Below are 16,564 nucleotides of genomic sequence, written 5' to 3' on the forward strand. Positions count from 1 at the left end.
ATGAATCAAATGAATCAAATGAATCAAATGAATCAAATGAATCAAATGAATCAAATGAATCAAATGAATCACATGAATCAAATAAATCAAATAAATCAAATGAATTAAATGAATCAAATTGATTTAATTTATCCAGTGAATACAATGAATCAAATTAATGAAATGGATCAAATGAATAAAAAGAATGGATGAACAAAATGAATAAAGTGAAAAATAAATGAAATGCATAAATAAAACAAACGAATCAAATAAACAAAATGAGCTGAAGTGATAAAATGAATAAAAAGAAGAAAATGAGCAGAATTTAATGCATTGATTAAGATGAAAAATTGAACAATGGTAAAAGGTTATAAATTAATATAAAGAAATAAATTGAATCAAATAAATTATTTGGATGGAATGATTAAAACTGAAAAAGTAGTCAGATTATTAAAATGAAGAAACTGAACAAAATGAATAAACTGTAAAAAATGAATAAAATGCATACAATGAAAACAATGAATAAAATAAGTTAAATGAATGATATGAGTAAAATGCACAAAAAGAGTAAACTGATCAGAGTGAATCCAAAGAATGAAACGAATAAAATAAGTAAAATGAACGCAGATGAACAAAACGAATAAAAAGATGCGGAATGAAATAATTAATTAAAAAGAAATGGTCATATATTTGAAGCTAAAAATATTTTTGAATAAAAAAAATGAATAAACCGGATTGTACGAATTTGAGAACCATTGCATCAGAAAGTTTTGAAATGTTTTTGAAAATCTCATCTTCTGAGAAAAGGCTAATAAATATGCAATGGACTTTCTAGAGCTTCCATCTTTTTCTGGTTTTATCTTTTTGTTTTCATGCTTTTTTACTTGACGGCTTCGTTTTAAGATTATCTGGTTTTTCTACTTTATTGTTGGACCTTAATTAGTTTTCAGGAACCTGGAACGTTCAATTTGCTTTGGAATTCGAAGTTTACTTTTTGGTCACATATTCCCGAAAAAAAGATTTATGTACAGAATAGAATTTACAGATCCAGTATTTTAACGCGCAATTGAATATAGTAAAGTGAGACAAGGCCACATGTGCTTTCAAGTCCCTTGAACAGAGAACGACAGGGAGAATGCGATTCGTGAATGAGACAGGTAGATATTTCAAAGTTTTTATTTGCATTGAAGTAAATATTGTGAAATGTCTAGGTTATGTCGATAGTACAAAAGCCGTGCATTCAGTTGATTGCAGACTGCTTTCCATTCATCCTTATAGCTTTCATATTGTTTCGTTCAAAATTCTCGTGCAGGAAATATGGATCAAAAAGTCCTATGCAGACCAATACTGTGAAAAAGAAATGGTTCAAACTACTCAGTATATCCAGATATAGACGACGATAAGTTAGAAGACACATTGTAGTTGCATCCCCCATCGAGAGTGGGTACTTTGGGAGACTTCTTTTCCTGGATCTAATTTGTGGATATTTTTGGTCTTTGATCCGTTATTTTTCATGAAAGTTCGTACCAATACAACGAATGTGCAGCTGATACAACTCATGGTTCATTCGCCTGCGCCACGTTCCGTCTTCCATCTGCACGCCACCATAGATGGTACGCAAAACCTTTTGTTCGAAAACTCCAAGGGCGCGTTGGTCCTCCACGAGCATAGTCCAGGTCTCGTGGCCGTAGAGGACTACCGATCTAATCAGCGTCTTGTAGATAATCAACTTCGTGCGCCGGCGAATTTTGTTCGACCGGAGCGTCCTCCGGAGTCCAAAGTAGGCACGATTTCCCGCCAAGTCCCGTCTCTGAATTTCTCTGCTGTTATCATTGTCGTCGGTTACCAGTGACCCCAAATACATGAATTCGTCGACCATTTCGATTTCCTCACCGTCAATCCGAACTCGGGTAGGAGGTTCACATTGTCGTCTTTAGAACCTCTTCCTCTCATGTATTTTGTCTTCGAAACGTTGGTGGCAAGTCCAATCCTTCTGGCTTCAGCTTTCAGTCTTTGAACATATATTTCATTCAAAATTCAATAGAGATACGAATAGTTTAAATATTTCACGTGGAATGTCTCTTTTGAAAATTTTCATTGTCAAACTTTCATATTACCCATTTAAGCCAAATATTTTTTCTGATATAGCCATGAATTCCCTTAATTATAGTGTAGATACAGGCTTTGAATAGAATTGAATTAAAGTTGAGTTGATGTAGCAGCAGACAAGACATAGTTTTGTTTTCTGAAACCTTCGCAATTACAATTAATAAATATTTCAGATTGGCAGAAGATCTTATCACACAACTTAGAAATGGATACAGAAATAGTTAGATAGATGCGATAGAAGAGAGACAGAGAGAGCAAGAGAGAGAGAGAGAGAGAGAGAGAGAGAGAGAGAGAGAGAGAGAGGGAGAGAGAGAGATGGGGGGGGGGGCGTGTGAGGAATGGCAAATGATGGTTAATGCAGTGACATTATTTTTATAGGTATATTATTATGATATATTGATTTCTTACATTCTTATCATAAATAATGTAAGTAGTAATTTTTGCGCCTTAACCAGTATAACCTAAATCTTGCAAAAGAGTTAAATTTTCGCTAGATTTTTGGGCTTCAAACATACAGTTGCTTTCGGTGACGCCACGAGTATAATTATATAAGAAATCTTTTATCTCACTACTAGGTGAATTACTTGTTGATCTGTGTATTGATATACAATCCAACATTTCTCTCATGATTGAACGCAATGCCTAATCCAAGGAATAAATACTAGAACTCACTGTTTCTTTATCAACACATTATTTTGTCTTTGAAGTAAACTTATATATTGATTTTTTAGAAATAGTTAATTTGTTATAAAGGTAATTCACAAAATGTTCTCAACATCGAATTCCTTGAATCACGTAGATGTGTTTTCATACCCTGATATTCAAAATCGGTTTAGTTTTGCACCTAAAACACCAGTAAAGCAATACTCTGTATGAAACAATCTCATTTTTAGTTAGGGGAAATTGGTAAGCGTGGACTAAAAATACAAAATGTTCAATATCTCCGCTGCTCGTGCACGGATTTAGACAATCTATAGCTTGTTAGAAAGGTATTTTTACAAGCTTTCTATTTATATGCAGATTGTGGGACGTGATTGTATTGTTTGAAAGTTATTTGCAAAAAACCTGCCGTGTTTTGACAAAATCGCCCATATCTCAGAAAGTAAACAACATATCGAAAATCAAAAATAATAGTGTCAAATGGCAACGTTAGGCCTTTCATTTGAAACTAATTTCATTAAGATCGGTTCAGCCATTGCTGAGATAATTACATGACATTTTGTACATACATACATACACACATACACACACACACACACACATACAGACATTGTCTCAATTTGTCGAGCTGAGTCGATTGGTATATGAGACTCGGCCCTCCGGGCCTCGGAAAAAGTTTTCAAAGTTTGAGCGAATCCTATACATTTCTTTTGTAAGAAATGTAAAACAGGGTAAAATAGGCTTATTACCCTGCATGCTCTTTTAAACACGTTTTGAAAAAGGAATCAAGTGTCCCCAAATTAGGGATCGAGTCTCCACTAATCTAAGAATTTTCCATTTTTTTGTTGTTTTCCAGAAATGCTCATAGCTCATGTCCAGTATAATATTTCCATGTTTTTTTATGATTATCAGTCATCCCTAGAAACAATATAAAATTACAAAAAATACATAGTTTTTTTATCATTCCACGGACTTGGATTGAAAAATAAAAAAAGGGGATCAAGTATCCTCAGTCTCCCCTACAAATACACTTAGAAAAAATGAAAATTACATTTGACGTAAACAACACTGCGACGTATTTTGCTGTCTAATAAAGGAATTTTACTTGTTTCGCATTGTAAAATAAAATATTGTGTTTTTTTTTATGTAGAACTCGGTTGAATGGAGATGGAGAATTGTGAACAAAGTGTATTTTTACATGTTCTTGAACGTAAATTCAAATGAATTGTTACGCTCCTTTTATGTGCATCTTGTGAGATGTACACACTTAATTCAAATTACTGGGTACAGTAAAATTTTACTGGGTTTTTGAACAGCAAACCGTTCGGTAATCAATTCAGTAAAACAATTCGGTTACTGAACTCTCCGCAATCCGTTCTATCCAAACGTCAAAAAATACTGGTCAGTCAGTAGTTTCCTCGATTTGATAGATGATTTGCTGTACCTGTTTTGCAAGTTTTTGACGAGGTTCGGTAATGTTGGTACAATTTTGCCGAACAATCAGTCAGTTTTTTACTGGATAATGTTTATATAGCGAAAAAAACAAAAGTGCTGATAAATTCAGTGAAAAATATTGCGGGTTTCAGCAAATTATTCGAAAAATTACTGAAAATCGTTAAAAATGAAAATTTTACCGCAATTTTTTAAATAATTTGCTGAAAGCTCCGTAAAAATATCACTTTACTGTGGTAGTCGTCAAAAGAAATTACCGAACAACTTTTGGCTGGCTTAGTGTGTAAATATGTTTAAGTGTGAATGTAAACATATACAAAGCTTGAATCAAAAATTTGATTGAAAATTATGTTGAATTCGATGCACACAATGGAAGCATCAAAGAGCATATGATTTTACACTATTGTTCGTGTGATAATACATATCGTTTATTTTACAGCAATATTGTATTAATAATACATTAAAATGCATTGGTATCCTGTACTTTTCAATCAACGTGTAAAATTTTAATCAATTTTCTTGAAGAAAGCACAACAAGTTGTGTGTATTTGAGGTGGAACTTAATTTTACATTTAGGGGCCATTCATAATTTACGTAACGCAAAAATTGCCCAAAATTGACTTCCCCCTCCCCTCATGTAACAAATTTCTCTATCCCCCCTCCCCTATTATGTAACAAATTTCATGAAAAAAAAATTCTTCAGTAAAAGACTGTTACGTAACGTTCTAGCTTACTCCCCTTCCCCCATATGTAATAATATGTCAAAATTTCTCGGAAACCCCCCCCCCCCCTAAAAGCGTTGCGTAATTTATGATTTAATAATGCATAATATTTCTGTCTGTGAAGAATATTTATTCAGCTCCAAAAGCTAAAATCGTTTTAAAAAATCAGCGATTCGATAAAAATTTTAATTGTTTTCTCTTCGTTACAATTCATTTTTCCTAAAAAGTTTCAAATGGCAACCTTTATTAACGGTGCTGCAGAAACAAAAAAATTAACTGAATAGACAAAACTCTATCGGATCTGCACGCAATGTACTGACTATGATTGTGCACGCAAATCACTTCGGTAGTAGGTATTTACTCATTCAATTTGCAAGATGGAGTGGAAATTCTCACAGAGTTGTCTGTGTGGTGAACCGAACTGCATCTAAAGATAAATTTTTGGCGCAGCAATTGTAGCTTTATTCGACGGATTCACGCCGAATCAATTTATCCCACGAAACTGAGGCACGCTATTTTCATTTATCATATAGTAGAACGGGAAAATCATTTACTGTTGAAGTTATGGAACTAGTCAGAGAGGTTATTGACCAAGTCATTGTCAGTTATGAGTCAATGCCAGATATTTTCCCGAAAAGCACATTAAGGCTCTTATCGGTTTAGTGTATGAAGTGCAATACCGTGTAGTTGAATAAAAATACAACCAGCGACATAAAAACCTACACAAAACTCTCAAAATGCAAGTCTCACGATCAAAATTGAATAACTTCTAAATCATTAATTTGAAAGATTTGGAATACTTGCGGAAGTTTCTAGACAGAAAAAGGCACATCTTTTGCTAAAATGAGCTGGGAGAGAAATTCTGCTCAGAGGAAATTGAAAATTCATTTTTTCAGCAAAATTAGACAGGGGTTTGGCGTTTTCAGTATAATTGTAGGAAATAGAGTTACAAAGAACTTTGTAGAAGCTATATGTAGTGGCTATATTGGGATATGTAGAGTAATTTGTAATAGATTCCTTTATATTTTGCTTTGTTCTTTTTTATAAGTACGGCAGATATTTTGGTCGAAATATGATCGTAGAGATTATTACAATGTATCATCCACTAATTGGGTTCGAAAACACTGACTTTTATCTCTATAAAATGTAGAAACTTGCCATCTTTTGCTACAATTTGTTTATTGTAGTGCTCGGCAACGTTAAGAAAAATAAACCGTAAACTAGGTGCTTGGTTGTCAAAATTTGTCTAATAAGAAACCTAGAAATTGACTTCAATATCTCCACTAACTACTTATTCAAAAATCGCTTTGCGTTATTGCCCTAGTCATTCTTCTGGAAAGTGATTGTATGAACCCGTCCCTAAAATCTCAAATCAACATGAGTAAATGCTATTATTTTTCAAGAACGTTCCATATTGAAAAGTTATATCATAATCTACTCGTTAAGACTTGTAGGTCCATCGAAGGTGCCGGATATACTACCTAATCTAGCCTTCAAAGTGAATTGAATAGATTAAAAATCCCTGAGAATCTCACAAAAACGTGGCACCACAAAATACCACACCAACCCAACTACACCAACGAGAAAGGTCGAGAGACCTTGACATTGAAATGTCATGAGTTCCATCGGTCAATCACAACCAGTGCAGTAGGTCACTAGACCTCCTATGAACACCTGGAAACATAAACATCACAATCCCATAACACGAGTAGATCATCACCATCATAAACGTATGGCAATATGCAAACAGCTTGGCGATCTCTTAAAACATCGAAGCCGAGTACTATGCAAACAAGTAACTCGATGCTTTCATCTGCCGTAGCAGAAGCGCCGCCGTCACAACAATGCGTCCGAAAGCTTGGTGAAAGAAGATAGAGTATACCGGTGGAAACCGGTCGCATTGAATGTTTATCGAAGGCGTCTCCCGTGCTCTTGTCAGTAGACTGCCCGACGTCTTCGACTTCGTTTATCGTCAGTTCCAGAGCCCGGGTTCCCTCTATGCACAGCCACCCGGTGCTTTATGATGCGGATGATCATCATAATTAGCTTGAACGGGTCGCTTCGTATGATTTATGATTCATGCGCAGCCATATATTTAGCGCCATCGCCCGGACCGAGAGAGGTATAATACGGGAGGCGCCCGATTAGCATGCAAATGAAAGCAGATATGCTCGCACGTGCCATATGTGTGAATGAGCATTGCGTTTTGGTGCTCCTTTTGGCGCTATTCAATTGACTGTCGCATCGTTGAGGAGGAATAACCCGGTGGGAGCGTGTTTATGCTAATTTAAATGGAATTCGAATTAGTGACAGATTAACTGATTATTTTGTGTGATGTGATGCCAGACGCAAAGAAATGTTAATTAGGGTCATACCATATATATATATATATATATATATATATATATATATATATATATATATATATATATATATATATATATATATATATATATATATATATATATATATATATATATATATATATATATATATATATATATATATATATATATATATATATATATATATATATATATATATATATATATATATATATATATATATATATATATATATATATATATATATATATATATATATATTGTTACTCTAGGATTGCTAACTGATATGTGTCTAACAAATAATACCTTTTACAGACCGACAGGGTACCCGGGTAACAGCAAATTGAATAACTCATAACTACGTTAATTTGTAACCCATTTGAATACTTTTGGATGTTTTGTATTTAACAACTTTTCCACTTTAGGATGCAGCTAGTAAGAATAAGACGGGGTAATGTTATTCCCGAAATTCTGGATTGCCGGGTGCATGCCCCAGTACTGGGATACGATTTGTGAATTTCAATAAAATCCTAGCAATATAGATTACCAAATTCTAGAAATCACCTCAAAAATCTGTTTCACATCGTTTCGAGACCATTTGGCGATTTGAGCTTAGAACGGTTACTAAGTAACCCAGATTCTAGAGGACCAGATAAATTTCATTAATTCCCTCAGCTGCGATTTGTGGTGATTTTTTAGGAAGGCATTCAAGTACCAGCTAGAGAAATAACCTTGGAATACGTTCACATGAACAATTTCACAGAACTCAGCATTTTATTTATGGATTAATTATTGCTTCGTAAACTGGTTCTTGATTTATAAAATACTAGCTAATACCCGCCACGCGTTGCTGCGACTTTCGACAAAATAGGAGTAAAACACAATTTGTTTCGAAGCGCCATCTGGCGGGCAGATAATTCTCAACACGCTCCATAACAAATGTCTACACGTATACATTTTTACAGCAATCGGTAAAGCCGTGTTAGAGTCCATAAATCACATACATACAAACATTGACTTTAATATGTATAGAAAGATAGATAGATAGATTAATCCCGACCTGTTCTACGTGCTCGTGTATTAGTTCACAAACTTAGAAGAGCAACTCAGATTATGATCTTTATAATTTCACGTAAATTATTGCGCAAAATTCGAAATATTATTATTGAATACAATTTTATTCCGTGAGCTGATCTATGAATTCTCGAAAACTAATCACGACCTGGTATTCGTGTTTGTGAAATGGTTCACAAAACCATAAGATACCACCAATCGATTTAATGATTCAATTCATATATTAACCATTCCTGCCTCGAGAACTAATTCCTGATTCAGATTAGTCAACAATGCTGCGATTCACTATTTTTGAAAGTGAAATAGGGCATTGCAAAAAACATTTTTATTAAGTTCTCCTCCGCCCCTTCCTTCTCCATATTGTAACATATGTCAAAGATCAAATGTCAAATTTCACATCGTTTTGACAATTTTGGATCTTCCATCGAATTTTCACTAAGGGAAAAATACATTGAATGCAATAACTTTTGAAGTGAAATTTTTTTGTTTGTTCCTATTTTTATAAAAAAAACAATTTAGGTATTTGAATGGAAAAATGCTCGTTACTCCAAAAATTGGGAAGTGTTGGGTTTTAGGATATTATGTCTCCAACATCCCCTATATAAAATGACATTTCCGCCCCACGATACCAACCATAAATTTTTTGCAGTTTCTCTAATGTAAAAACAATCTCAGAAATCAAACGGAACCTTTGAGACTTTAGTCAGAATACGAGAAGTTGGGGTTCCAATGCCATTTGTCATTCACTCAAAATTTTATCGCTTTCTCATGCATATATCTTAATAATTCTTAAATCGATTTTAATCAAATATACTTTGATGAAAGTGGAAAATCCTCAGGAACAAACCGAAAGTATTCTGGGTATGGCAAAAATTCTGAAATATTAGTTTTACGACAATTAATCTGGAAACCACATTTTTTTCAATAAATTCCCAAATACCCGAACTTCCCGCATTTTTTCTGAAATGAAACTTCTACAAATTGATACCTAAGCAGGTTTTAAAGTAGGAAAAGTGAATTGAAAAATAATTTATTATTTAAGGGAGTTGATAGATGCAATTTAATAAAAAATATGGCATCGAGACTAAATGTCAAGAAATATGTTTCTGAATTTTACCTTTATCGAATCTACTTCCATTTTGTTTCTGACAATTTTACACGTGCAACGAGGTTACTTTATGAAAGGTGATTGAAGAATAATTGCGATATATGCATGAGAAATAGATAAAATTTTGTTTTGAGTGACAAAGAGCCTTAGAGCCCCAACTATTAGTATCATGGCTAAGGTCGCAAACAAAGATTCTGTTTGATTCCTGAGATTTTTTCTCATAAGAGAAACTGCAAAATATGAAGAGGAGACTGGGGCTAGTTGGCGGTGTTTTCAGTTTTCATTTTTTCCCGTTTTGATTTACGTAGATCTTGCAAAATAGAACACGTGGCATGAAAGGGCAGACTGTTGGCAACATCTTAAAATTTTATTAAAATGATTGATGACATAGTGACATAAATACCAAACTAAAATTTTCACCTGCCGGATTTCCTTCAAGAACAACTTTCGTGAAGAGAGCCAATATGTAGACAATCAGGATTTCGAGATACAGCCTCATGAATTAACCCTTTCCTAGGTGATACTAAACTTTTCGAAGGGAGTTGCAATATTCAATATGGGTATTGCAATACTTATTGATGCGATTCCAAACTTTTGATGGGTAGTGTATACAAAGTACAACGTACACATTGAAGAGTTTGGAGAGTTAGTGGTCTGATGCGAAACGTATGTATGCTACTTTACGATTAAGCAGCTGCGACGTCATGACTCAGTCAGTAAATAGGCGGACTCGGTAAATAAAAGATTTTCTTAACAATTACAGGTATTGCTGATTTGTTTTCGAAGGCACCAACATATTAGAGGGTTTGTGGCACAATTTTGTTTGTTTCGCTTTTTCGTTAAGTATGAATTTTTGTGCCGCGCATATAATGCGAAATTCGCATTATATCAAATGTAATGCGAAAAATGCTCTAAAATTAGAAAATCGTATTTTGGGCATACATGTAATTACCCATAAAAACTTAATGCTCAATTTGTATTTGTATTTCCAAATGCATCTGATTTTTTGGACCTCTGGGGACATCATTGAACGAAAACCTCTCAAACAAACGGAAGTCCACTTGTAAAAAATATTTTGAGTGTTGAGTTCTGAAGAATTTTTCGTTAACTCGACGAAATTTTTAATAAAAATCGGTTTCACCGAATTTATTTAAAAATTATCATCTATGCTTAAATTTTGATTATGAATATTACTTGAAGAATCATAATGAATGACTAAAATTTACTTATTTACACGAAAACACAAAATTTCGAATATATAAGAAAAGTTTCTTTTTGGGAATCTTTTTTGTCCAGTGTAGCTCTTTGTCAAGTCCCAATTTGTTTTCATACTACTCAAACATTCTTCAGAATTTTTAATAGTGGAAAGTCGAGATTGGTAATTTGCAAAACTAATGCTGAATTACCCGACGTTTCGGTCGTTGTTGGTGCTCTTTCTCAAGAATAATATGTCATTCGCTTTTGGTAGAGACACTTTATTCAGCGTTGGGAGCGTTCATAACAAAAACGAAAGACAGATAAGTTCCTTGAGCAGGGCTACTAAAAACTGCCGAATCATCGGATAATTCAAAACCAGTTTATTTCAAATACATTTACTAGAGAGTAATTCCACGAACAACCGTCTGAACATCGTTAAAATCGAGACCGACCATCTTTGATTCCAATAGAACTTTTCGCGTTTCACCGGCATGAGATACTAAACATTTTCCACAATCAATAAGATTATTTTGATTCAATAGAATTTTTTTAAAAGGGCGTAACAGTTTTTACAATCAGCATTTTTCTTTTTTATTACCTTGTCATATGTTATTCGCGTTTATCTATCAACAACAATAGGGTTTCCGAAAGGCCCATAAAATTTTCTGTAACTTTCTCTTTAATATCAAGGCGATATGCTGAACTATTTGAAACCTACACGAAAACAACCAAAATATGATTCAACTAGGGTGATGAGACCATTTTCGCTATGTTTCTATTATCACCCTACCCATTTGAAGCCGTTGGTTAGAGCAGTGCCATCTTTGTTTAACGCATTGAGTCAAATGGTAGCGCAACAAGAGGGGCCCTCGATTCGAGTTTTCGCTGCTCTCAAACACGAGAATTACACTGTTTTCAGCGCATTTGTGTTATTATATTGCTTATTAGCAACGAAGCAAAGTTGTCGATGTCAATTTTTGCGCATTCTATTGATTGTAGGCCGAGAAATTAATGAATTAGCGAGGCACCCTGCTTAGTATGGTGAAAATAGGCACTTTACCCTATATAGCTTAAACATCAGACCCTATGATTGAATAATTTTTTGATTGTTTTCGCATAGATTTCAAACATTTAACAATATCGCCTTGATGTCAAAGGGGAAGATACAGGAATTGTTATGGGCCTTTTGAAAAACCTTTTGTTGTTGATGGAGAAACGCGAATAATTTATGAAAAGGTCGTAATAAAATAAAAAAATGCGCTGCTGAAACAAAATTTCAGAAATTTTTTGTTGTAAGCATTTTGATTTAAAATGGCGATTAAAAAAGAAAATTGTATATTTGCAATAGTATGAATTATAAAAATATGTCAAAATTTGTCGTTGGGAAAACTTTTTTATTAAAGGCTTCTCCATGATCCAAACACACTAAAAAGCTTCTTTCACGTCTTTAAAACGATAAACATTAGATTGTTGACATTTTATGATAGGGTAACGTGAATAACTTTTAAAAAGGACATAATCACACGAATTAACTGGTTTGGTTGGAACAAAATTGCAAATATCTCGAAAACTATCGCATTTTAGAAGATTTTTGTTAAATCCATTTTTATTTAAAATGATTAGAATTATATTCTGTAATAAAATTACAGTGTTGTTTGCCAAATCGTATAACATTTAAAAACATGTGTTAAGATATTATCAGAAAAACTTTTTTAGTTCTCCATCATGCATTCACATTCAAAATGTTTCTTTTCTCTTTAGGCTTTTATTGACAAAATATAAAAAAATTAAAAAAAGGTTTTTTCGCAATTTAAATTTTTAACACAAATTTTTGTTTTTGTAAAAAATGACGCAACATTTTTTTCAGTGCATATTTTTTTGTGCACAGAAGTATTCATTCCCTGTAACTCGTTCTCAAATAGTATTACTGAATAAAATGCAGTAATCGAACAAAAAAAATAAAAATTAATGCACGTAACGTCTACGCCCTTTTGTAAAATTGCTCTTGTATCTAAATATTGCAATTGGCAGAATAAATCATGGAGATTCATAAACCGAACACAACTGCAAAGTTTCGTTCGAATCGACGATGCTCATATTTTGCCGGTTTCTCATGGAATCCCTCTAGAGTGAGAAAGCCAAAATCGAGATATAAGACCCCTAGTCTTAGGAAATCTAAACTGTAAAACAAAGAATTTGGCACTTAACGAAAACGTGCCTTATCAAATAAACGAGTTAAGAAAAAAATCACCCCCGTTCGGGCATCGAATAGTTGTAAAAAATTATCCAAACTTTCAAAATACACACTGAAACGAAAATATATACGTTTTTGAAAAATGTTTTGATAATTCTTTACAACTATTAGATAATCGACTGGGGTGAATGATGTCTCGATTTTGGAATTCACAGTCTGGTAAATGTATTTCAAATGAATTGATATTGAATTATCCGACGTTTACGGCTGTTTTTAGTAGCCTTACTCAAGAAAAAATAGCTGTCTTTTGTTTTTGTTAGGGGCGCTCCTAACACTGGACTAAAATGTCCCTAGCAAAATCGAAATACAGATATTATCCTTGAGAAACGCCACAAAAAGGGCCGAAACGTCGGATTGTTGAAAACCAATTCGTTTAAATTATATTTACCAGTCAGAGAAAGCCAAAATCGAGACATTTTTTACAACTATCTTTAAGACATGATTTCAATGCATTCAAAAGATTTCATGTGTTGATTTGTTCAGTAATATATGAAAACAATACCCAACAAATTCAATGGTGAGCATTAGACCATCATTCATATCGTGGAAATGAGCTAAATTTTGTCAAAACAGAATAGAGCCTAGATAAAAGATGTTCCACGGAAGCGCCCTATATCGTACATAGCCAGAAAAGCTATTCTACTGACAATGAAGGGTATGTTATACCAATTTCATTGATGCTTCATACACGCAGCGAGATTTCAAGAACAAACACGGAAATATAGTTACAAATGAAGGGATTTCTGATTTATTTTATTTGCTCTTGGACGAATATACTCTCCCACAAAACCATGAAAGCTGGCTGTGTACGTATGACTATATTACGATGAACCAAGGTAGGGAGCATAGGAAGATTTGACCAGGTTTTTAGTTAAACCTACGTAAATGTATAAAAAGTTTTCAATGCCTTAAAACTCATTGAAATGTAATGTTGTCGTTTTCTCTGGTCAAGTCTCCCCACTTCCCTTCATTTCTTGGTCAAGTCTACCCAACATCAGTTCTTACGTTCAATGTCGGGCTAATTTTATAAATAACTATTCCAATAATCCGATTATTGAAAAGCCATTTCACTACTTCATAAGATATTACATGATATATGAGTTCTATAAAAAAGAATTAATTACCCTAATAGATATGTCCATATAAAGTTTGATAAAAAATTAGATCATATAACGCAAATTAATGAATTTTTCTATGAGAAAAGCATTTTTCACTCCAAACTTTTAAAGTTACCTGATGAGATAAAAACAGATATAGAAGCATTTTTTTAAAAATAGGTACCAAATAGAACACATCATTTAAAATTGTTGAATTTCGCGCTTGGTCAAGTCTCCCCATGTTCGCCTACTTCTTTTAAACCATCAAACCATAGTCATTAAAAATCTTTCCGCATTCTGGAATTGGTATATAAGAAAGAATGAAAATAAATATCTCGAGAACATATTCGAATTGAATGGTTTTTTAACGACTGTTGTGTGTCATTACCGAACGTGGCGCGAATCATTCAATGAAAATTATTTTTAATCCATTATTTCTTGAGCGATTTTTCAAAAAGACATATCTGCAATCTGCTCTTTGTTTACTTTCTCTTCTGTTAATAATTCGGTCACTTTAACAGCATCATATGCTAGTTAAAACCACCGTCTTTCGATCTGTACTGTAAAATAAGTGAAATGTGTTATAGTGACGCCGTGAAAGTAAACAAAGAGAGTAATTCATTGCAGATATGTCTTTTTGGAAAAACGCTCAAGAATTGTGATATTTTTCCGAAATTCGTTACTCTAAAAACACAAGATGAAGCCTCTTTCGTTTCGCGGTATTCTGAACATGCCAGTAATTTACGATGTACTAAAATTTTAAATGGAAATTTTAGGCGGTTATGAATTTATGCGGTCCCCCTATTAAAATAGGCTTTACTGTGATTTCTAATAAAATGACTGATCCAATTTATCACATCCATTCCGGCGTTATGATTTAAAATCGAACTATGGTAAAATCTCTTTGTTACAGACGACATCAAGTACCATCACCTTATACAACATCACCAGCTTCTTGTTAGTATGTTCATTCAACATTCTTTAATATGCTTCTCATAGTTTTCCACACTACACAGATATATTGCTAGATGCATGATCACCATAGGTTCGAGCAACTCCTTTCTTGTTAGTAACAGTCGAGTATGCTGTTCAAATTAATCACATCACTTCAGTGCAGTTCAGATCACCGATCAAGATCACTGTGACCAATACAGGTTAGAAGTGGCACTTAAACCACAGGGCACTTCTGCGACATTGATATTGAGATCGTCCAGTAATGGAAGTTCAACACTGCGTAACTCGTAAGTTAATTAACGTAATTGGGTTCCACAAATCCAACTGCTACTGCTCCACCTAGGACTGTTTTTGCTTCTTTTGATGTTTTTTTCAGGTATTAAATATTCTTCACATATCAAACTCATGGAATCACTTAAATTTTGGTTCTGGATTCGGGAGCAACCTTATCACTACCTTGATACGCAGTTTATCACATATTTATTATGAATGGTCCATATCATAAAACAAATAACATTTAGCACTAAAAATAGTAAAATAATTAAGGACACTAACCAACAGTGCTAACGACCTCATCCTAGATGGTCGACGCATCAGTTTTAGGCTAAAACTAAAGCAAACACAACACTTCTTGACCACGCTGGTCTTGATACTGTTAATAAATTGAAGAAGATCAACCGTTTTATACCAAAGGTAACTTTTTTTCTCTCCACGCGACTGGCGCGTAAACTCTTTCGCTGGCTGGTTCGCCGCGCGAAAAGCTCAAACCCCCAAGCAACCGGCATCGATTCGGCAAAGGCGCTCAGCGCAGCTACTCTCAGCCCGAAAGCGAAAGCCATTCTAGGCGAGAGCAACTCACTCACCTTATTACCTACTCCAGCGCATGCGATTTATTTACAACACGCGCAAACTACTCAAAGTAGTGTATCAAGCATAAGTCATAGGCTGAAAGAGAGTTACTCTACTATCGGATGGAATAAACCGGTCATGAATGAAATCAACAGCGCACGCCATGTGGGTACCCCATCATGTACCCACCCGTTCGCTATGGTAACCCGACCCGAGGGAGAATGAACAACATGAAATCGAAAGTCCCCACCGCCGCCCTGGGGAGTCTGAATGCTGCAAGGATTTGTTTTTAACCACTATAGCCTGTTAGATGCGGCGCCAGTCACTCACGGACTATGTTGACTAACTGTTGAGTACATTTTTAGGTGTTGATGGACCGACGCCCGTTTACTTAGTGCCGGCGCACATGAGCATAAATCGATCCATACAGGCTTTCGTTTGGATCTGTAGTGTGGAATATTACCACGTTCGCTCACCGCTGACTTCGATTGCGAAGGTTCGAGGTTGTCGAAATATACAATCGTTACCGAAAATCAGTTTTATTTCACATGATATATTGTTTCATGTTGTTGATCGTGGCATAGGATAATTTGAACCCTCGATCAAAAAAGTTGAAATATGTTGCGCAGTTTTTTTGGGAAATCTTCAACCAAAAACTTTCCATGGTGGGGAGACTTGACCAAAAAAACTCATCTCTGAAAAACTTTTATAACTTTGGAAAAAGTAAACCAAAAATTCTACAAAAAATCATGAATATGCGCAAT

General features: G+C 34.2%; 1 protein-coding gene across 1 annotated transcript in view; it reads right to left on the bottom strand.

Moving 5' to 3' along the window:
- The window catches only part of LOC131678743 (golgin subfamily A member 6-like protein 25), a 29,405-nt gene extending 13,812 nt beyond the window's left edge, over window positions 1-15,593 (bottom strand). The window contains exon 1 of the mRNA XM_058959029.1: window positions 15,507-15,593. Coding sequence (XP_058815012.1) covers window positions 15,507-15,545 — 39 coding nt within the window. The 5' untranslated portion in view covers window positions 15,546-15,593. The remainder of the gene's footprint in view (window positions 1-15,506) is intronic.
- Between the last annotated feature and the right edge of the window lie 971 nt (window positions 15,594-16,564).

The sequence above is a fragment of the Topomyia yanbarensis genome, chromosome 2, assembly GCF_030247195.1.
Source record: "Topomyia yanbarensis strain Yona2022 chromosome 2, ASM3024719v1, whole genome shotgun sequence".
Classification (NCBI taxonomy): Eukaryota; Metazoa; Arthropoda; class Insecta; order Diptera; family Culicidae; genus Topomyia; species Topomyia yanbarensis.